We start from the raw sequence: 23,824 nt of genomic DNA on the forward strand, positions 1-23,824 counted from the left end.
TTGCACCAAAATTACAATCTGTTATGTCTTTAGCAAGCATTTAGCTAAACTTAACCAGCCACCCTTCACACAAACCTCATTACATTAGCAAAAAGTCCAATGCCCATAAAGATACTAAAGGATTAGTATTGTTTATAAACATTTACAAATGATGAATACTTTCAACTTTAGATTAGCTACTGCAAAAACATGAACAAATGATTAATAAATGATTAGTAAAGATGTGTGAATAGGGTAAATTCAGGTCTTTCGGAACATTTTTTGTCATTGAGATGCCTGTTTATAATGGTATTAATGATTAGTAAACGTTTATAAACATTTGCAAATGATAAATAGTTTCCACTTTAGATTGGGTACTGCAAAAACATAAACAAATAATTAATAAATGATTTGTTAAGATGTGAAATAGAGGTCTACACAACAAACAAAGACCAACGAATGAAGATGATATTTTTAAGATCAAAGTTTACTGACATTTGTAAGCATTTAAATTTACATTAAATAATCATATGTTAATCATTAGGTAATGTTTAGTAAGTTCATTAGTAAACATTAACAAGCACATTATCTCATATTTCTAGCTATATGATTATATATTAACTAATGATCTGTTAAGCATTATATAATGTTTGTTAATGATTTATAAATTAAAGTTATTATAAAGTGTTACCTATGATAGTTACAGTAGACTAGTAGTATCAGCAAAATGCATTGCAATATATGCATCTATGGAATAGCTCATTATTTGCTTCATAATTTTTATTAAATAATTTATTTTAACCTAAAAAGTTTTTTTTTCACCTTTATCCTGATTTCTGCATTTAAATTCCAGTTCAACAGTACCTTTGGGGTTGTTCAGGTAAGTGCACAATGTGTTGTCTAGTGCCTGGTGTCACCATAGCTTTCCTGGATCACACTAACATCTGTGTATTTTAACTCATTAACCGTATACTGTATCAAAACAAAAAAGTACTAATGCATTTAATAATGTGAAATGCTTGTAATAAAGATTTTACTGTGTTGACACTCCACTAGGGCTGTGCAATTAATCGCGTGTGATTGTCATGCACATCTCGTCAGTAAAGCCGGTTCCGTGATTAGTAGTAAATCTCCATCACCTGCTTTCAGATGGAGCGGCATTTACTACACAGAGCCGTCGTTCACTGACAAGCTACGCAATATCGCGTTCATTATCGCAGATTGAATCGCCTGCGATAATGAGCGCGATATTGCCTAATTGTCAGTGAACTACGGCTCTGTGTAGTAAATGCCGCTCCATCTGAAAGCAGGTGATGGAGATTTACTACTAATCATGGAACCAGCTTTACTGACGAGATGCGCATGATAATCGCATGCAATTAATTGCACAGCCCTACACTCCACTATCCATAACTTCAAACCTAGAAAGTTGTAGACCAATTTCTTTATTTTATATATGCTATTTGTTTTGAAATTTGGGAAGAAATAAAACTAGACAAGCGGTAAACTGATACATGTTTATTCCAAGAAATAATGTGACACAAGACACATATGCACATGCATGCGAACAGCAAGATTTTTCCATTACTTAAAGCCACTTTTCCATATGTTCTGTGCATATTTGTGCAACCTGAACAGCTGAAAATGGGAATGAATGAGTTGTTGAAACTTCTAATTTGAATATTTTAAAATATTTCTAGCATGTGAGCAGTTTTAAGAGGTTTCTCTATTTTATGCATTGATTGTAAATGTTTTCAATTATCAAAAAAGAGTATCCTTAATTTTCTCATAATTTGTGATCTTTACCCAAGATTGTGTATTTGTAGTGTTTCAAGCTACAAGTGTCTTATAGAATATGTGAAGCCTTGAATTTACCTGCATTTCTGCATAAATTGTTCAGTAAACTTCACAGCCACATTTGTTTAAGCAGACTGTGTTGGTCTATTTATGTGACTTTAGATCAAAGTTTATGACCAGATCTAGGTAAATCCAAGGGCTCACAGATAGTTTTTCCTGCAGGTATACATTCTTGTATTTTATCTATAACAAAGTTCAGCTTACATCATGTTTTGTGTTTGTATGTGCTTTCAGGGAGGCCTTGCACTCAGGTTCAAGTGCTAACCCCAGAGAGATCAGCACGCCTAATTAAAGAAGTCCTTACCGCAGCATGGCCTTCTAGAGATTTTGCAGTTCAGTGGTACCCTGGTGATCAAGAGAAGCAGCATCCCTCAGCATCTTGGCTCAGAATGATTTGGAAGCATCTCTACATTAACTTTGCAGATGACCTTAGTGTGTTTGAAGATTTGCCTTTGATTCCAAATGTGCCACTGACTGACACCTTAGATTCTCTAGAGCTACTGCGTCTAAAAACTCAATCACCCATCATTCTTGTAAATGAGGAAGAGGGTCCTCCGTCAGAAGACTTACTTGAAGTTATGAAGAAACTTGGCTGTGTTATCTTGAAGCAACTTGATCCCTGCTTGCACCATCCACTCCTGAAAAATTACATTCACCAGTCATCACCAAGCACACTACTGCAAATTATGGAAAAATCTACATCCCAGAGATTAGCAAACCAAGTTTCATCTTTCTCTGTCAAACAGAAAATTGCCCTCAGAGGCTTTTTTGCTGGTCTTACTGATGTTACAGAAAAAGAGAAACGCATAATTCAAGAGCTTCCCATCTTTGACAAAGTTGGACAGAAGTCAAACACAGACCCTTCACTTTTTACATTATTGAAAGGAGCCAGAGTATTACATCATACTGCCAAGCATCCATTAGATGTGAAATTGTCCATAAATGTAGTTGACTGCAGTGATGAGGCAACCATCCGTCTAATAAAGCTGTTGAACATTGAACAAGTGAAAAGCACTGAATGTCTAAAAGTGATAATTCAAGACATTGAGAAAGGATTCTACACCAAAGAGGAAGTCACAAAAATCATCCTCTGGGCTCTTACTCATTTGTCTTTTCTGAAGAGTGAAAACAAGGCAGTAATTAGTTGGCTTTCGTCACTGAAGTTTATTTATACCTCTTCAGAAAAACCTTATTCACCAACAGACTTTTTTGATCCAGAGTTAGAGATTTTGCAGAACCTTTTCTTCATGGAAGAAAAGATTAGGTTTCCCCCAGATGACTATACATCATCTCCTGATGCCCTTCATTCACTGAGGCAACTGGGGCTGAAAAATGAGGTTCAACTCAGTGAAAAGGATGTGCTCCAAGTTGCCAGAAAAATTGAGGAGTTGCAAGGAAATAGCAAACCAGATTGGAATCCTATTTTAATGAAGGCAAAAACACTTCTTACTATCCTAAACAAACAGACAAAGTTGGTGAAGTCCTCTGAGGTTCAGACAAACTTGCAAAAATTGAAATGGGTGCCTGTTTGCAAAGACAGACCACTGAATTACCCAAAGTCACTTACTTGGAGAGGTGATTCCTGTAATATTTCCTCTCTTTCTGAAATGTGTGAAATTTCTCATGCTGTGCTTGTTGGTTCTTCAGTTGCCCTTGTGGAACGTACCTCTGCTGGCATGAAAAAAGCCCTGAAGTTGTCATTAGAACCTCAGGTGGATCAAGTGCTCCAGCATTTGAAAGCAGTAAATGACTGGCACAAATCCCAAGCATTTACCACTGAGGACTGGTATCAGTTTCAGCAGATCTTGTTTGAGATATATGAATTCATGCAAGCTCATTTGGAGGATGCAAGGGAAGCCGTGGAGTCTTTGCCCTTTGATTGGGTTTGGACGGGGAAAACCTTTGCTTCCCCTGGATGCACAGTTTTAAAGCCCATACCAGATTTGGACCTCCAGCCTTACTTGTACTCATTACCAAAGACCATTGCAAAATTCACCAAGCTTTTTAAATTATGTGGCTCTATTGAAGAAGTTGTTCCCAGTCATGTGTTTGAAGTTGTCGAAACAATCAGGCAAAGGAGTGAGCAGGAGATGACAAAAGAAGAAAGCAAACGCAATGTCCTACTCCTGATAAATATTTTACGGTGGCTATACAGCAGTCAAATATCAGTAGATGCTGACATGCACATCCCCATTCTGTACCACAAAGATCCAAGCAAACTGGTTATGAAACCTATCCATGAATGCACTTACTGTGACATCAAAGTAGAGGATCTGAATGACTTACTAGATGATGTTTCAGAGCCCATCATCCTTGTCCATGATGACATTCCAATGAAAACTGCTGAATGGTTGAGAGTTCCATGTTTGAGCACGAGATTGATAAACCCAGAGAACCTTGGGTTTGAACAATCAGGACAAAGAGAGCCTCTAACTGTGAGAATAAAGAACATTCTAGAGGAGTATCCATCAGTTGCGGATATCTTCAAAGAGCTTTTGCAGAATGCTGATGACGCAAATGCTACTGAGTGTAGTTTTCTGATTGACATGCGAAAGAATCTTGAAATCCGAGAGAATCTGCTTGACCCTGGCATGATTGTTTGTCATGGCCCAGCATTGTGGTCCTTCAACAATTCTGTTTTCTCTGATACAGACTTCCTTAATATAACCAGGCTTGGTGGATCCATGAAAAGATGTGAAGCTGACAAAGTGGGCAAATTTGGCCTAGGGTTCAACTCCGTTTATCATGTGACTGACATACCCATTATCATGAGTAGAGAATTCATGATCATGTTTGATCCCAACATCAATCACATTGGCAAACACATCAGAGACAAGTCAAATCCAGGTATCAAAATTAACTGGAGCAAACAGCAGAAACGGCTACGGAAGTTTCCCAATCAGTTCAAACCTTTCATCAATGTATTTAACTGTCAGCTTCCTCTGTCACTGGAGTCACCTTACAAGTATGATGGGACCCTCTTCAGACTTCCTTTCAGAACTGAGCAGGAGGCATCTGTAAGTGAAATCAGCAGTATTTACTACAATACCACTGATATCTACTCTCTTGTGGATGAATTTAGCATCTGTGGTCACCGGCTCATTCTCTTCACACAACATGTTGGAACAATGGTCTTGAAGTATTTGAAATGTGAGGAGCCAAACCCTGCTGCTGCACAGGATGTGGTCACGATAAACAAGAGTGTGTGGTCCTCCAAAGCTGCTTATGGCCCCCTAAGTATTCTGAAATCTGCTGCCAAAGTCATGAAAAAAGTTGCAGCCACCAACAGAGTGCCGGCTGAGGTCCCTAAGTCTGGTTGCATCATCAGAATTGTAGTGGAGGAGTTCCACAATGTCTTCAGACGTATTGTTGATCTTCAGTCCCCACTGTTCAGAGGTTCTGAAGAGGATCCATCGTCCTACTTTGAGATGGCTGCTAAGGGCACACAAACTAAAAGACTTACAGATGACATGCCACAGAAGGGAGTGGAAAATACAAACTGGCTTATCTGCTCATGCATGGATGTGACAGAAGCTCTGAAGTTCTCCTTGAGTGATAGTGGAAAACGCCTCGGTCTGGTACCATGTGGAGGTGTAGCTGTGCTGCTCTCTGAAGAAGACAATAGAAAATGGACCGTAAAGACAAGTGCAACCCCAATTGGGGAAGTGTTCTGCTACTTACCCCTTCGAATCAAAACTGGCTTACCTGTGCACATAAATGGTTGCTTTGCTGTCACATCAAATCGCAAAGAGATCTGGAAGACAGACACAAAAGGACAATGGAATTCCATTTTTATGAGACATGTGATTGTCCAAGCATACTTGGCTGCACTTAACATGCTGAGGTCAATGGCAGAAAGTGGGGAATTATTGGACTACAGCTATTATGCAGCCTGGCCTGACCCTGGAGTTGTCCATGATGATTTCAATCTGATTTGTCAAGGGGTTTATCAAGAAATAGCTAAAGGTGTTGATGATGACCGTGCAAAAGTCTTTTCAGATGGAAAAACCTGGGTGTCAATCAAGAATGTCCGTTTTTTGGATGACTCTTTGCTTTGCAGACCAGACATTGGGTCTGCTGCCTTCAAGATATTCTTGAAATACCTCAGAAAGTGTGGTTCCCAAGATCTTTGTGCTGTTGAGCTGCCAGACTGGGTCAAGGAAGGCTTCGATGATGCTGGCTGTAAAGGAAAATTGATGGAGAACACCCTGACAGAGACACAGTTTTTCTCAGATGTGTTCTTCCCCCATATCCAAGACATTGATAAGGATCTACGTGATCCTCTGATGTATTATGTGCTCAATGAAAAACTTGAGGATTTTGCATCCATACTGAGGGAAACCCCATGTATTCCATGTTCAGGACCATCACAGAAGCTTGTTTTGCCATCTCGACTCATACATCCTGAGGGCAGAGTAGCCAAACTGTACAACAGTGAAGATGGAAGATTCCCTGAAGGAAGTTTAAGAGACTATGTCAATCCTGTATGCTTGGTGAAATTAGTTCAGCTGGGTATGGTCAAGGATGACCTGTCTTGGGAAGACTTGATTGAACGGGCTGAGTCTGTATTGGCTCTAAATGAAAATGACCACACACTTGCGTGCCACAGGAGCAGTATAATCCTCAGTCTCATTGATGAAAAACTAAAAATGAGAGATCCAGCAGCAAATCAGTATCTTGCCAAATTACAAAATATCAAATTCCTTCCATTCTTGACAAAACCAGCTGGATTTTCACTTCCATGGCATGGAAACAATTTCCCCCAATCTGCCATGTTCTCGGCAAAAGACCTTTTTACAACAGACCATCAAGACACTGTGTGTTTAATGAAGCCCATTCTCAATGAAAATTCCCCTTCCTTCAAAGGATGTGGTCCTATCTCACTGGCTGTGAAAGACTTTCTTGGATTGATAAAAAAGCCAACTGTTTCATTAGTCATCAGCCAACTGAAAGAGCTCTCAAAATCCTTTGATGGTGTAACTCTGTATCAAGAAAACATAACCAATGCTTGCTACAAATATCTCCACGAGGAATTGCTGCAGTCCAATGCTGCGAAAGAGGAAATCATGGAGGAGCTAAAAACATTCTCTTCAATTCTAGTCGAGAACACATACGTGGAACCATCAAAAGTAGCATTTCACTTAAACTTTGATGCTGCTCCATACCTTTACCAGCTTCCCAACAAGTACAGAAATAGTTGTCGGGAACTTTTTGAAAATGTGGGAGTTCAACCTAGCTTCACTGTTGAAATATTTGCAGCAGTTTTACAGCTGATAAAAACTGAATGTGGGAGAAAACCTCTTACTGAAGAAAACTTTCAGCTGTCTCGTAGAATAATTAGTGAGGGAATATGGAGCTTGATCCGAGACAAAAATCAAGAATTCTGCCAAAGCAACTATGGGGAGATGCTTCTTCCTGACAGCAATTTCACACTACAACCATCAAAATCACTTTGCTATAATGACTGTCCTTGGATTAAAGTCAGGGACACAACCGTTAAATACTGCCATGGTGATATTCCAAGAGAGGTGGCAGTAAAATTGGGAACGGTTCCAAAACGTCACAAAGCCTTAGAAAGATATGCCTCCAATGTTTGCTTCACTACCCTTGGAAGTGAGTTTGGGCAGAAGGAGAAGCTCACCAGCAGAATAAAAAGTATCCTCAATGCTTATCCATCAGAAAAGGAGATGTTGAAAGAGCTCCTGCAGAATGCAGATGATGCAAAAGCCACAGAAATATACTTTGTCTTTGATCCCAGAACCCACCCATCTGACAGAATCTTTGATGACAAATGGGTTCCCATGCAAGGCCCATCACTCTGTGTGTACAACAATCAACCTTTTACAGAGGATGATATTAGGGGGATCCAGAATCTTGGAAGGGGCACCAAAGAGGCAAACCCTGGAAAAACTGGGCAATATGGCATTGGGTTTAACTCGGTGTATCACATTACTGACTGCCCATCTTTTATCTCAAATAATGACATTCTGTGCATCTTTGATCCGCATGCCCGTTATGCACCTGGAGCAACATCTGTCAGTCCAGGAAGAATGTTTAGAGATCTGGATTCAGACTTCAGATCACAGTTTTCTGATGTACTCAACTTATACCTAGGAAATCACTTCAAGCTGGAACGCAGCACAATGTTCAGATTTCCCATAAGAAATGTAGAAATGGCCAATATCTCAGAGATCAGCTCAGCACCTGCTTCAGACAGAATGGTTCAAAATTTCCTTGACAAAATACGAATGGATGGTGCAGAACTTCTTATGTTTTTGAATCACATGGAGAAAATTTCTATATGTGAAATTGAGAATGGAACTGGGGATTTAAAAACTCTATATTCTGTGACCGCAAAAATCACAGATGGTGACCGGCTAAAACGCAAGCAATTTCACGCGTCAGTTCTGGACAGTGTCTCCAAGAAAAAACAGCTGGCTCAAATTCCAGTGCAACAGATTACCTACACAATGGACATAGAAGACACAGATGGTACTTCTAATACCTGGCTGATATGCAACAGATCTGGATTTTCTGACATGGAAAAGGTATCTAAGAGTGTCATTTCAGCTCACAAAAATGAAGACATAACACTCTTTCCACGTGGTGGTGTTGCTGCATGCACCAGCCACAACTACAAAAAACCACATAGAGCCTTCTGTTTTCTTCCTCTTTCTCTGGAGACTGGCCTGCCTTTCCATGTGAATGGCCATTTTGCTTTAGACTCTGCCAGAAGAAATCTGTGGAGGGATGACAATGGAGTTGGTGTCAGGAGTGACTGGAACAACAATCTAATGAAAATGCTAATCGCTCCTGCATGTGTAGAACTGCTAATTCAACTGAAACGTCGGCTTTTTCCAGGCCCTGACCCCACCATGACAATATTTCAAGGAACTCCAATCCATGTTGTCAGGGATATTTTGAGAAAATTTTTGTCTATCTTTCCTGTAAACAGACTGGACATTCAACCAGATTGGTATTGTTTGGTAAAGGCAGTCTACCTTTGCATTCATGAAGATTTGAAAAGACTACTCCCTGTTGTTAGAGCACCCTACATTGATAACAGTGATATGCACTCTGCAGTATACATCTCCTGGGTGAACACTTCCACCTCAACCAAAGGCCGGGCTTTCTTTGACAACTTACTTCAGGATGAGTTGCAGCATCTTAAAAACACAGAGTATAACATTACCACAAGAAAATCTGTAGCAGAAAATGTTTTCAGAATGAAGGCCATGCTCCTGGATGTTGGCTTCAACCTAATCCACAGCTGTGATGAGACAACCAGTCTATATTCTTGCCTGGAAGATGCTGGGATTCCAGTCAACTATGTGACTCCTGAGGATGTCCGCAGCTTCCTTCTGACATTCTCGTCTCCAGACACATCTTGCCAAGTTGGAAAGCTACCATGTCGACTGCAGCAGTCCAATTTCAAGCTTTTCCACGGTCTAAAACTACTTGTCGACTACTGCTTCAAAGATGTGGAGGAAAACGACATTAACATAGAGGGGCTGCCACTTCTGTTAACAATGGACAACATTCTGCAAGTGTTTGACTCCAGACATCCAAAGTTTCTGACTGCTCATCATGAGCTTGTTCCATCAAGGAAGGAGCTTTTCATGCACACATTATACCTTCGGTACAGTAACATCCTTCTAAAAGCAGGTGTGGCAAAGACCTTTGACATAAGCAGTTTTGGAGATCTCCTGGGATCTGTATTTCCCAGAGAGTGCAGAACAAGAAACTCCGTAAAATGGAAGGAGAACTTTCCTACTGAATCTTGGCTTAAGAGTGCATGGCATTTTATCAGTGAACAACTTGCGACCAAGGATGACCAGACAGAGATCAAGCCTAAATTTGAAACCATTCTGGATATATTGAAAGACTGGGCACTTCTTCCAGGAATCAAATTTATGGTGTCAGGAAACAAATTGGTTGTGCCAGAGCATGACATTTTGTTACCCCTGAGCCTAATCTTTGCAGCAATCTTTCCAAATGGACAAAATGACAAAGTCTTTCACACCCTGATGAAGGGAGGATGCTTTCAATTGGCTGTGAATAAAATATGTGTCAAAGAGAGTCCCATCTTGCCTCTGTTGGCTCAGCATACAGCAAATATAGACAGTCCTTCCAGCATAATTCGGGCACTTGAGTACATGATCCAGATATCGGCTTTCAAAACAGCAAGTTTGACTGACAAAGACTTTGAAGCACTGTTGTTGTACTTCAACTGTAATTTGACTAATCTGACCCAGGATGATGTACAATGTCTGAAACTGTTGCCATGTTACAAAGCTGTCAGTGGCCGGTACATCTGCATTGCAAACTTCGGAGCATGCTATGTTCTAACAAAAAGCATTCCCTCTGCCGACATTGAAAAGTGGGCACACAATACATCCTCAGCCTTTCTCGCTGACAGTCCACAGCTGAAAGAACTCTACATGATTCTTGGGGTCACACCAATTGATGACCTTGAGGTCTACCTGAATCATTTAATTCCAAAATTTGACATTTTATCACATGATGCCAAAATCCAACATGTCATCTATCTGAAGGAGAGGTTATTGGCAATGGAGGAGCCAAACAGCATTAAGGATCAGCTCTTTGAAAAACTAGAAGGTCTGTCTTTCATTCATGACTCCACCAATAGACTGAAACCTGCCAAAGCCTTCTTCGATCAAACAGTTAAAGTGTTTGAAGTAATGCTTCCACAAAAAGCTTTCATTCCCAACGATTTCTTCAGAAAAATTGAGCAGGTCTCAAAGCCAAAAAGTGGGACATCCTATTTACCCTCATGGATAACATTCCTACGCAATATTGGCTTAAAATATGTTATATCACAACAGCAAGTTCTACAGTTCTCGAAAGAGATCAGCATCAAAGCTCATACAGAGAGCTGGTCCAAGGACAAAGTTCAGATCATTGTTGATGTTCTCCTAAATCACATTTTCAATGAGAGAATAGATCTGTTTGATGGGGCATTCCTCAAAGAAATCTCTATGATACCATTTCTATGCCCAGAGCGTGCACCAGCCGAGCTTGTCCGCCTCCATGCTCAGTACCAAGAAATGAATGGCACCATCCCTCTAATTCGCTTCAATGGGTCTCAAGTAAATCCAAAGTTCAAACAAACTGATATCATGCAGTTGTTGTGGACATCTTGTCCTATTCTACCAGAGAGAGCCACCCCAACAAGCATAAAAGACCAGGAAGGAAACACACTTACCAGCCAAGAGCAGCTTGATCTTATTTTGAGCCTGTTAAACGTCAATGTGGACCCACCATTGGAAAAGGTAATTAGCAATTGCAAAAACATATGTAGCATTGCTAACTTGGATGATGACACAGTGAAAACACGAAACAAGGTCTTGAGGAGCGTTTATGAATTTCTGAATGCAGAAAAACATGAATTTCGCTGTCAGTTACGAGGAGTAGCCTTCGTCATGGTTGAAGAGGGTTGGAAACTCCTTAAACCAGAGGAGGTTGTCATTAACTTGGACAATGAATCTGACTTTAAACCCTACTTGTACAAACTTCCCCTTGAGCTGGGTACATTTCACCAACTGTTCAAACTGTTGGGAACTGAGGACATTGTTTCAACAAAACAATATGTTGAAGTTTTGTGTCGAATTTATAGAATTTCAGAAGGCAAGCAGCTTGACCCGAATGAAATGAGAACAGTGAAAAGAACTGTCTCTGGGCTATTCAAAAGTCTCCAGAATGACCCAGTACAGGTCCGTAAAGACCTTGAGAATATCAGAGATTTGACATTTTACCTTCCAAGTCATGATGGACGATTGGCTAAATCGAACACTTTGGCCTTTGACGATGCACCACACTACAAGAGCCGAATTCAGGGTAATGTTGGTGTTCAGATGCTAGTTGACATGAGTCAGTGTTACCTAGGTAAGGACCATGCCTTTCACACAAAGTTGATCATGTTGCTTCCACAGAAACTGAGGCCCAGGCTTCTAAGTAGTATCTTGGAAGAGCAACTTGATGAAGACTCTCCAAAAATGTGCCAATTTGGTGCCCTTTGCTCCCTGCAGGGACGACTTCAATTGCTCCTTTCATCAGAGCAGTTTATCACTGGGTTAATTCGGATCATGAAACACGAGAATGAGAATGCATACATGGTGAATGAAGAGAAAGCAATACGGTTATGTAAAGCACTGTGTGAGGGCTTAAAGGTGTCTTGCTTTGAGAAACTACAGACAACATTGCGAGTGAAAGGCTGCAGCCCGATTCCCCACAGCCGTAGTGAAACTCTTGCCTTTCTTAAAAGGTATGGAACAGCTGTTATCCATCTGTACATTCAGCACTCTGACAGCAAAGACATTAATTTTCTTCTTGCTTTGGCAATGACCCTCAAGTCAGCGACAGACAACCTGATTTCTGACACCTCCTATCTTATTGCTATGCTGGGTTGCAATGACATTTACAGAATAACAGAGAAGCTAGACAACCTTGGTGTCAAGTATGACACAACTGAGCCCTCAAAGCTAGAGCTTCCACTTCCTGGTACACCCATACCTGCAGAGATTCATCATTTACTGCTCATGGACCCCATGAATGTCTTTTACCCTGGAGAATACGTTGGTTACCTGGTAGATTCAGAGGGAGGTGATATTCTAGGCACTTACCAGCCAACTTACACATACGCTATCATCGTTCAGGAAGTAGAACGAGAGGAAGAGGAAAGTCCAAGTTTCCTTGGCAAGTGCTTTCAAATTGACATTGGGTACAGTGAGTACAAAATCGTGAGCTCTCTTGATCTGTATAAATTTTCTAGACAGGATGATAGCACCCATATTCGAGATGGCACACCAACTCCAACAAGCCCCTCAGAGGGTCGTTCTCCTTGTGCCAGAATGGTCCCTCCAATATTTCCTGGAAAGGAAAATCACAGGGCTCCTCCAACAAAGGCATCCTCCAAAAAGATAAAACTCAATGCATTACCAGGAATTCTAAAAGAAGTTACCTCAGTCGTAGAACAAGCTTGGAAACTTTCTGAAACCGAACGCAAGAAGATTATCCGCCGCTTATACTTGAAGTGGCACCCTGACAAAAATGCAGAGAATCTTGATATTGCTACCGAAGTCTTTAAACACCTACAAAAGGAGATCAGCAGGATGGAGAAGCAAACACGGGCGGAGCAGACCACTGATAGAGGATCAAGGAGACCTTTCTCTGCATCTTCCACTCGATTCCAGTCAGAGAAATTCTCATTTCAGCGATTTTACACATCATGGAACCAAGAAGCAACAAGCCATAAATCGGAAAAGCAGCAGTTCCGAGAACAATTTAGTAGCTATGCAGGCACATCGCACTCATATCGCTTCTTTGTACCTCCATCATTTAAGTCTGTTGGGAACCCTGTGGAGGCACGACGGTGGCTAAGGCAAGCAAGAGCCAACTTTTCTGCTGCAAGAAATGACCTTCATAAAAATGCCAATGAATGGGTATGTTTCAAATGCTACCTGGCAACAAAGCTTGCATTAATTGCTGCCGATTATGCAGTGAGAGGAAAATCAGACAAGGATGTGAAGCCCACAGCGCTTGCGCAGAAGGTAGAGGAGTACAACACCCAGCTAACAGGGTTGACCAAGGATGTACACATCCTGGAGGGTTATGGTGTGGACAGCCTGAGAACTCGCTACCCTGACCTTTTGCCTTTCCCTCAGATTCCTAATGACAGATATACTTCAGAAGTAGCAATGAGAGTAATGGAATGTACAGCTCGGATAATCATCAAACTTGAGACATTTGTCCAGCAAAAAATCTGAATGTCAGCATTAGACAATGCAAAGCACTAACAGTTAAATTAACAAAGTGGTAGCTGTGCAATATAGACCAGTAAATATTATAAAATACTTTTTTAAAGTAAAATTATGTATCTAGCTGGCATTTTATTTTAACAGTGCCACCCATAGACTGTATAAAAACATGGACGTAGTGTCCGTGACGTAACCCGTAGACTTCCGACGAGCGTTTTGAAGCCTAAAGTAGGCGGAGCCAGCCGTCGCCATCTTGGCAGCGCGTCACCGCGCGTCACTCCCGGATAATCGAAAATGGGCAAAGAGGCGGGAGCTGGCTGCTCACCTCTGATGCTGTGACACATGCTTATTATTGCGTACATATTTGCTCCATTTCTCTGAAAGGTTGCCTGAGCCTAAAGACAAAGTGTACGCTATTTAACATGCAGCAGTGTACATAATGTTCTAAAGCATTGCAATATGTTTTATTATTTTAACTACATTTATTGATTATTGTTGTTCCTTTGTACATAATGAATACCAATGCTGCTTTTTTATCTTTTGTAGAAAGGTATTTTCCTGCCATAGTCATTAAGTTGACGGTATTGTGATTTATTTGCATGAGTTCCACTGCACTTTTATGTAAGTAGCACTTGAGTGATTGCAGGAATTTGAATGAATGAATCATGTGCAATCCAGTAATGAGTAGTGAATCAGCTCATGGTTTCTTAATGGAATCTATATCGGTCCTGTGCCAGTAGCTCATTCTAAAATAAAAACGGCAGGTTATATTCTGCATACCAGGTTTTATCAGCTGACAAATCCATATGGTAATTGACATGCTCCTTTCACTGTACATGTAATACTGATATCAGTGCATAACCTGAACATTAAACAGTGAAAATAAAAATAAATATTTAAAAGACTGTAAATTGCATCCTAAAGATGACATTAGGTTTATAAGTGTTTACCACTTCAATTACTGTATCTGCTTGTTGCAAGATTACAGTATGCAAGAATGAAATGTATTCCATATTTCACAATCAACTTTATCACAACTGAACTATACATATATACATTGTTGGCTAGGGGCACAACAGAGCATTTTTTTATTTCCCATACAAGGATATTGGTGGGTTTAAAATATGTATGTGACATTTTCTCTAGAAACTTGACATGTCAGTAAACTGCTGTGTACACATCATACACAGCATAGTTCCTCAGAAACACATTGATTAAATATGCATTTTCTATTATTCACAATGGGAACCTCTTGTCCTCTACTGCTGAGAATTGTTTGCATGAAGTTCTCTGAAATTTGTGTAAGAGGAACATAGATGCTTATATGGTGCTCAATGTCAGTTATGTTTTTCATCCATTTCCTTTGTGAGAGACTGAAATTAAACACTGGCTACTATATTGTTTGGACAAATATATTTTGTCATTTGTCTTATTATCTCATAAAGTCATATTACAGCTCTGTAAGTTTGAGACACACTAATAGTGGGACTTGGTTTGGTTTGTGCATATGTAAGTTTAATAACATTGAAGTTATATAACATGATTATCTCAATGACATATAATCAGGTAATAATGGTACAAAATATATGTTTTTTTAAACATTTATTGAATACAAAATGTTCCCACAAGTTTTTTTTTTTGTTTGTTTTTTTTAAGTTTGAATGAAATGACCATGTCAACTCATGAACATTGAAACACTGGATGTGGAAAAACAAATTTACACTTGTTCATGCATGCTTGATTAAATTATAACATAATTTAAAGTTCAGTACTACTACAATTATTTACTTCAAATATGTAAACTTCAAAATAGTTTTTCCATTTTTCCCCCATCCAAAAAAATAAAATAAAAAAATACACATCAATCAATATATAGTATACAACAAATGTGTAAATGTGAAGATCCCACCCAAAAAATTTATATACAAAAATAATAATTCTTAGCATTTTCAAACAGATCTTACGCAAAACAGTTCTGGGAGAGGGTGGGGATATCAAACCATTGTGTATAAAGTTCAAAATTCAAGAACACTTTATAGTTTTTATAGATCAATTACGCTGATTTTCACTAAAAGAATGCAGTTACTAGCAATACACCAGCTATTTTGCCACTAACACATTTGCCATTTGATTAACAAAAATGACAGTAGATTTATTGTCTTAGTGTTTCTTGTCTGTGCACAGATTTTCCTAATTAGGGTTTTCACCAAAAACAAAGTTATTCAAGATTGAATGGAGACTATTGGATTTGATTATATTACAATGCTTCACAAACGAATTCAATGCCGCTGTTTCAGGATTGTGGGTAGTGTAGTTCTTCTGACAAATTTGTTAATATACTTGATTTGACAAAAAAAGTTTAAATCAAGCTGACTTAAAAAGTATATATCTTAACCCTCGGAGATCATGGCACGTCCGTCTCAGTATGTTTTACATGTAATAATCAATTCCTCTATGAGTGCATCTTTAAACAATAACTAGCTGATATGCAACACACAGAATTTGGTTATTGCACCTCAAAATTATATTGCATAGGATGTCAGCTGTTTACCAGCCCCTTTATTGCCCAGCCTAATTTTGAACAATTTGTATACAAAAAAAGGGAGAACAAAATTTTGTTCCATATATATAGTATAAAGTGCAGTGTACACAACCCGATCTCATGAGAAAATGTAACTATTTTACAAGGTGATTCATACCATGTGATTTGTATACAGACATATTTAAAGAAAGAAAAAAAAACAGTAAAATAGTTAGTTACAAATTGTCATGGGAGTGTCTTATCCTATCATGATAAAACCCCAAACAAACAGATTAAAGGTGCTGTATGTAGGATTGACACCGAGTGGTTGAACTAGGTATTGCAGTCCAAATTCAAAATATTGGAGAGGGTTTTTTTCACCCGGCCCCTCCTCCTCAGACTTGACACACAGGCAGGTTGCCAGATTGACGACACCAACAGGAACGAGCATACTTGACGATGAATGAAATGAAATAAGCTGTGTTTCCCGCCAACTGGCAACCCGGGGTTCCGAAATACAATTGGGTAAACTGGCAGTGGGCGGGTTTCACAAACCAAAACAGAGACCGACATTCCGGCCCGGAACGCACATTTTCAAAGGAGAATAACTAGCATTGTTTTTCAGATAAACAAGTATGCTAACATGTTTCTTAAATATCTGCAAACATTATGGTATTTTTATGCTTTAGTAGAGTCAAAAACTTACATACAGCACCTTTAATGTACCCTCCAATCTTCAGTAACATTAATACATATTGTGATTTTTGTTAATTTTTTTTTTTTTCCCTTGCCCAGCGACAATGTAACAACACGATTTGTTTCTAGTGTGGGTGTTTTGGACAGAAGGTCATTCAGCAGTCCTGGCGCTCGCTGCAGGTTGAAGAGACGCCAGCTCTGGAGATGAAGAACTTACCACTGGGACAAACGCACACTTCATACGTGTTGTACATTCCCTGAGAGTCACCTGAAGTTCTGGCTTCTCCCACAGGTAATGTCGGCAGACGAACACTTTCAGCGTCTAGAATCACCTGAAATATACAACAGAAACCCTAATAATGAAGTATTTAATGAAAGCTTAAACGAAGTTAGATTTAAAGATTACTAACAATACTAATCATTAACAACCATTATGTAATTACACAAGAAAGGGTAAACAGACTTTCACTAGTCTATTGTTTATCCTTGGAAGAAGAGGTCTTTGTCTCAACTAAAGTTTCCGAGATACATTACATATTGTGTACATTTGTCTCAGACTGTGCTCAAATTGTTTAAAACATCCATTTCTACAATCAAATGTCATTATATTCTAACAAAACCAAATACTATGAGTTATGCCAGCTCAGGGATTGGTCATTTTGGTTACACTTTATTTCGATAGTCCACTTTAGACATTCTATTAACAGTAAGTAACTTTGCAACTACATGTCAACTAGCAGTTAGTAGAGTATTAGTAGACTGTCTGCTTAATATCTTCTAACACTTTCTTTGCAACTACATGTCTACTAACTCTCAGAGTAGACTGTTAGGGTAGGTCTAGGGTTAGTAGAATGTTGACAAAGAAAGTGTTAGAAGATATTAAGCAGACAGTCTACTAATACTCTACTAACTGCTAGTTGACATGTAGTTGCAAAGTTACTTACTGTTAATAGAATGTCTAAAGTGGACTATCGAAATAAAGTGTTACCGTGATTTTAGCTCTGCACCTAATCAAATGCTCAAAAATCTAACCAGAGGTTTTAGGACCGCTTAAAAATTGCAGACAGGTGCGCTTACCAGTCCTGCAGTTGAGTGTAGCTGAATATCAAAGCGTGCCGTCACATCAACATTTCCAGCCAAGGCTTTCACGTGAATGCCTTTTGGGGCATCCATGCTGAGAGAGCGTGTTGGAGACTCAAGTCTTAAAAGATAGGGAATGCTTAGTTACTGTACATTGCAATACATCGTTTAGACACAAGGTGGCCACAAGATTTTCTCAAATTCAACAGTTTGATTCATGCATAGAAACTGAGTGAAATCTGCACGACTGTGGGCATTACATCTATTTGTGAAAGACATTTTTGAGAAAGGAAATGAAATAAGCCTTTGTTGAGAACCAGATGCCTTGGTAACTCGGTTCATCACACATCATAGCTGGTTAATGCCCTGCTGGAAAATTCTATAAAAGTTATTTTAGGTAATATAATCAGTACTGCCATTACTTTTAATGGGCTGACCTTATAAAACAAAAATGTTTTCAAGAAAAAAAGAAAAAAAAAACACCAAATATATCACAGCAGCAAATGCAGAGATAAAAATGGAACAACAATTAATGAATGAATGAATGAACGAACAAACTAACAAGCCGCCAATTAAAGTTCTGTATTGGAATTTAAAATGTTAATAATGATTTATTATATAATTACCGTAGCTCTTTGTTAAGTACAGCTTTGACCAGAGGAGTCCTGACAGAATGCTCAAAGAAAGCACCTTCTGGACCTGTCCAAACACCAGAACACTTACAATTATACAAAGGAAGTGGACCAATCATTCAGCATAGGGGAAAACAAAATCTGTCATGATTTAGAGCAAATAATCACATAATTGCATTTATTTGTCAAACTACAGATTATCCAATATGTTATTATACTATACTATTATACTATTGCATTTGTACTGTATTAAATTTTGTATGCATTAAAGCATACAATGCAATACATTTATTTTTCAATTAAAGTCAGCATAAAGTTAAGATACTACAACAGATACATTCATCTATAAGCAATGTACAATTTAAGTAAAATATTGCATTTTTTTGCGATATGAGAATTGGCATCAAAATGTGTTAAATTGTAATAAAAATTGCTAATAATACTAAATAACCTAAAAGTCCTGTAACAGGCTTCATTCTTTAAACATAAGATAATTTGTTCTTTTAAATTTGGGGTGAATTTTGATTTTAAAAACACTCTTGACAGGTATCATGAGATTCACCTACGCATAACAAAAATCAAAATAGCTCTAGGCTAGTTTAGAAGTAGTAATATTTAATCTAGTGTGTAAACCTGTTGTGCATCATGGTATACCAGGTTAAGGCCGGATCTGTTGTTTACAAAATCTCAGTTTTAACTAGTTAATTAATGGGACTGTTTCATATGTTTGAACACATTATCTCCTAATGGCCTTAATGAAGAGTTTGCTATTCATCCTTTTTTGCATCAATGATGCTGATTTCATTTGTATATTTTGATCAGGTGTAGATGTTAGATTGCTGTGATTTGTTCTTGGTATTTTATGTTTTCACTTTTATTTCAATTATGTAATTTGTTGCCCGAGTGTTTAGTTAGTGTGTGTGTGTGTCATGTGGTTTATCATGTGATGTAATTTTTGCTAGTATTTAAGGGCTCATTAGTATATGTGTTCATTGTCTGATGAACACCTGTAGTGAGAACATGAAATAAACATTGTTGCATTTTTTAAGCTGTGGTGTGCCAACCTTTATTTTTTTCTTACTGTTTCATATGTTAGAATATTAGGCTCTTCACCTTTTTCTTAATTCTTTTTGAATTAATATTTGAAGTAACACAATAAAGTGCAACCTTGTAAACAATAACATTATAGCAGTACTAATAATACACATGACAGATCATTACTTTTTTTTTATATACACATTGTACAGGTCTAGTTTCAGGCTCACCTGTAACGCGGAGCTTTCCTTTTCCCACAACGGCTCCATTTGCATCTGCATAAAATAAATTTTCATCATGGTCTGAACTGATATTGAAGTGTTGGCCAAAACCCTCTGCCTGACTGGGACCTATTGAGGAGAGAAATAAATAAGAAGAGAATATATATAGACTAGACATCACACAAGTTTTCATCAATATTTAAACAGAATATTTCAGTTTTATATCCAGTTTTTCTGTTTTATGTTGCTGCTGGGCTCTTAGCTCATGCATTTTCTGTGTGACCCATTTGATTAACCCTGTAAAGCCTGACATATTAATACTAGAACCATTTATTGAACGTTTAGACAAAAAAAAAGTTGGAATATGTGTTTTTTTTTTTTTGTATCATATTTGACACTTCAGGCTTTTATTGCTTACACTGTAAAAAATGACCGTGAATTTAACGGTAAAAACCTGTAAAAATGCTACAGTAAAAACCTGTTAAATGGTTGGGGTGGCGAACGTCGGTCCTGGGGAGCCCGCAGCTTTGCAGAGTTTTGCTTCAACCCTAATCAAACACACCTGAACAAGCTAATCAAGGTCTGAACAGTTACTAGGAAGCTACAGGCAGGTGAGTTTTAATTAGGGTTGGAGCTGAACTCTGCAGGGCTGCGGCTCTCCAGGACCGGAGTTCGCCACCCCTGGGTTGGTATATTAACATTATATCAGTTAATGAAATTACGGTATTTAACTGTAAATTTAAGTTAAAACCGTAAAACCTAAAACGCTGCTACCGCATTTTTTACGGTAAAATTCTGGCAACCACAGCTGCCGTTTTTTTACCATAAATTTGACGGAATTGTTTTTACTGTGTATATTTTATGATGTAGTGAGAATATGGAGTTCATATTTAAGGAGAAAATAACAACTCAGTCTTATTCAGAGGCCCTGAGTAAAAATATGCAATTTAGTGCAGCTGCTGTTATTTATATAGCCAAAAAGTAAGATGAAATTCTTATTGTAATGCAAATCAATGAGATCTTTATAACAGTAATGCATAACAGGTGAGGATTAATCAAAACTTATAACAATGATTACAATGAGATGAATTACAATGATGATTGAGAGATGAACAAATAAATGTTCCTCAAAAGCCATATTTGATACTCATTTTCTAAAAAAATATGACTAATCAAGTAAACCTAAATTGCTTTAGTCCATTAAGTGTTTATAATTATTTACAATATAAAATGTATTCTTATGTTTACTTACTAAAAAGCATTTTACGTTAAGTATGAATGACAGAAGGCATGTACAGTACTATAAGATTGTGTACAATAGGTTTTAATCATGTTGATCACTTAGAGGCCTTATAAATTTGCATATCAAATGTGGTACAGTGGGCTTTGTAGGGTGAAACACATTGACAAAATCATGAAATCAACAAATAAATGTTTTGTATATCTCATACCTACAGACACACTTCCTGTTACATCACCATTGGCATTGCGAGCATTGAGTGTAACATTTTCAGAGGAGTGCACCAGAAGAGCTGAATCCTGTAATGAAGATGAGAATGAGCAAAATGGGCACCTAAATCAATCTATTTATCCGTGTTTAAGTGTATACTTTAAATACCTCTTACCTCTCTGGAGTCAATTTCCTGGGCGTAGAGAGGGAACAGAAAGTCTGATTCTCCCTCCAGTCTCAGTCCGTCTGCATTGACCTGCAGGTATCCCATGCCTTCCTGCAACAACCAATAACACAGAGCGCTTTCTCAGCATCAGTGTGACCGCATGCGACATAACAGAGTGGCAAACTGAGATAAAGAGGCTCAACCAAGGGCAGAATCTAATTATGGATTCATTTTTCTATTAAAAATTAATTACATATGTGATCTGAAATCTTTTGAGTGAAGTTCTCTCACCGTATTGAACCACATAACTCGCAGGATCCAGATCGTGAGGGCAAAGTTCACCACCAGAATGGTGAGGAGAAGCAGAACGAACAGATAGAGACAGCGTTTCCTCCAGCCATAGATGCCGATCATGTAGAAGTACTCAGTGATTGGAGCCAGGGACCCAGACTCATCTGTGGTGGTGAGGTACTGCTCACGCACCATCTGGGATTGAGGATTATTGGTCAACTACACATTAAAACTACAATTCATGAAAACTACACACAAAATTTTGCAACCTGAACTAACCTTGCCTTGTCATTAAAAAATAAATGTTCTTATACTTTAGAAACTTATTGACCTTGACACACCTTGTTTTTTAACTGTATGTTGCTTGTACCACATGACTTTGATTTGGTAGACAAGTTTTTAAAATTGTTTTTAAGGAGAAGAAATAACACATATATACATACAGTATATATATTGTGGCGGGAGAAAGGAGGCTCAGACTCAACATGTGGTGAAATATCCCCGAAGGGGCATTTATTGAGTGACAATAATGAAAGTGGAGAAGGGGCTCGGAGGATCAGAGAGGCAGATAATCCACCGTGAAGAGGGTAGAACAGGGGAGCATGATCCGTGACTAAGGTGAAACTGCGTCCTGTCAGATAATATCTCAGCTCCAAAACTGCCCATTTTATGGCCAGGGCTTCCTTTTCTACTGCAGCATATCGGGATTCTGCAGGAGAGAGCTTGCGACTGATATAGACAATGGGATGCTCTTCAACTGCTTGGACCTGGGACAGCACCGCTCCTATTCCTACATCTGATGCATCTGTCTGGAAGATGAAGGGGCAACTGTAGTCCGGAGCATGCAATACTGGTGAAGCTGTGAGAGCCGTCTTGAGCGCTTGGAATGCTTGCTCCGCTTCTTCTGTCCAGCATAACTTCTCTGGCTGCCCTTTCTTGGTCAGGTCTGTGAGGGGACAGGTTATAGAGGAGAATTTAGGGATGAAGCACCGGTAGTAACCCGCCAAACCGAGAAAGGCACGGCCCAGGTGACACTTCTTTGGGTTGGCCGTTAGTCCAGCCATCCGTAGTTCCATCAAGACTTTCTTTAGCACAGGCCCAGGTGACACTTCTTTGGGTTGGCCGTTAGTCCAGCCTTCCGTAGTTCCATCAAGACTTTCTTTAGCCGATCCAGGTGGTCTTCCCAATGCTCTGAGTGAATTTCCACGTCGTCGATGTAAGCCACGGCATAAGCTCGGTACGGACGCAGCACAATGTCCATGAGCCTTTGGAATGTTGCTGCTGCCCCATGCAGGCCAAAGGGTAAGGCCCGATACTGCCGGTGCTCCCCGGGTGTGCTAAAGGCAGTTTTTTTCTCTGGCATCTTTAGACAACGGCACTTGTCAATAACCTTTGGTGAGGTCAAGCGTTGAGATGAAGCGGGCTCTGCCGAGGCGTTCAACCAACTCATCTACTCGGGGCATGGGGTAACTGTCGAATTGGGACACCTCATTCAGCTTACGAAAGTCATTGCAGAACCGGTAAGTTCCATCTTTCTTGGGCACCATAACTATAGGGCTGGACCATGGGCTTCGAGACTCCTCAATTACTCCCAAATGGAGCATCCGTTGCACTTCCTCCTCTATAGCCTGTCGCAAGCTTCTGGTACCCGGTAGGGCCGCTGTTTAATGATGACATCAGGTGGGGTGTGAATCTCATGAGAGAGGATGTCTGTCCGGCCCGGGGTCTCTGAAAACACATCTGAAAAACAGCTTACCAGGGCTTCCAGTTCCTTCTTCTGGACTGCAGAAAGTTTTGTTCCCAGATCCACCACCGGCGGCTCCTTTATGGCAAATACTGCCATTTGGTTTGCGGGTTCGACCCATCTCTTCAGTGTGAAAGTGAAAAGTGTGTTCGGAAAGTGTGTTCAAGTGTGTTCAAGCGTCAGCAGAAAACAGTGTAAAGAAATACTCTTTGAGAGAAGCAGTCTTTATCAGCGGAAGTTAAAAGCAGCTCGTAAGTGTATTTACTTGTCTCATTAGTGTTTAGTGCAGTTGTCATTGCTAGGAAACGCTTGTTTTGTTTACTGTGTGGAGACGTGCTGATTTCGCGTTTGGTCTCGTTCTGTATCGCGTATCTT

The 23,824-nt window shown here is 39.2% G+C and overlaps 2 protein-coding genes across 5 annotated transcripts in view; one reads left to right on the forward strand and one right to left on the reverse strand.

Moving 5' to 3' along the window:
- LOC107724954 (sacsin-like) overlaps positions 1–13,754 on the forward strand; it is a 41,458-nt gene extending 27,704 nt beyond the window's left edge. For 3 of the 4 annotated variants that reach the window (XM_016534048.1, XM_016534049.1, XM_016534051.1), the window contains 2 exons: positions 833–859; positions 2,071–13,754. In XM_016534048.1, coding sequence (XP_016389534.1) covers positions 833–859; positions 2,071–13,622 — 11,579 coding nt within the window. In that variant the 3' untranslated portion in view covers positions 13,623–13,754. The remainder of the gene's footprint in view (positions 1–832; positions 860–2,070) is intronic. The other variant, XM_016534050.1, reaches the window with a different exon arrangement.
- Positions 13,755–16,804: 3,050 nt separating this feature from the next.
- The window catches only part of sgcg (sarcoglycan, gamma), a 16,978-nt gene continuing 9,958 nt past the window's right edge, over positions 16,805–23,824 (reverse strand). Inside the window, exons 2-8 of the mRNA XM_016534076.1 lie at positions 21,706–21,900; positions 21,424–21,525; positions 21,250–21,337; positions 19,808–19,927; positions 18,537–18,609; positions 17,908–18,031; positions 16,805–17,162 (exon numbers count right to left, since the gene is read on the reverse strand). Coding sequence (XP_016389562.1) covers positions 16,986–17,162; positions 17,908–18,031; positions 18,537–18,609; positions 19,808–19,927; positions 21,250–21,337; positions 21,424–21,525; positions 21,706–21,900 — 879 coding nt within the window. The 3' untranslated portion in view covers positions 16,805–16,985. The remainder of the gene's footprint in view (positions 17,163–17,907; positions 18,032–18,536; positions 18,610–19,807; positions 19,928–21,249; positions 21,338–21,423; positions 21,526–21,705; positions 21,901–23,824) is intronic.

The sequence above is a fragment of the Sinocyclocheilus rhinocerous genome, unplaced genomic scaffold (genome assembly GCF_001515625.1).
Source record: "Sinocyclocheilus rhinocerous isolate Xijiao unplaced genomic scaffold, SAMN03320098_v1.1 scaffold996, whole genome shotgun sequence".
Taxonomy (NCBI): domain Eukaryota; kingdom Metazoa; phylum Chordata; class Actinopteri; order Cypriniformes; family Cyprinidae; genus Sinocyclocheilus; species Sinocyclocheilus rhinocerous.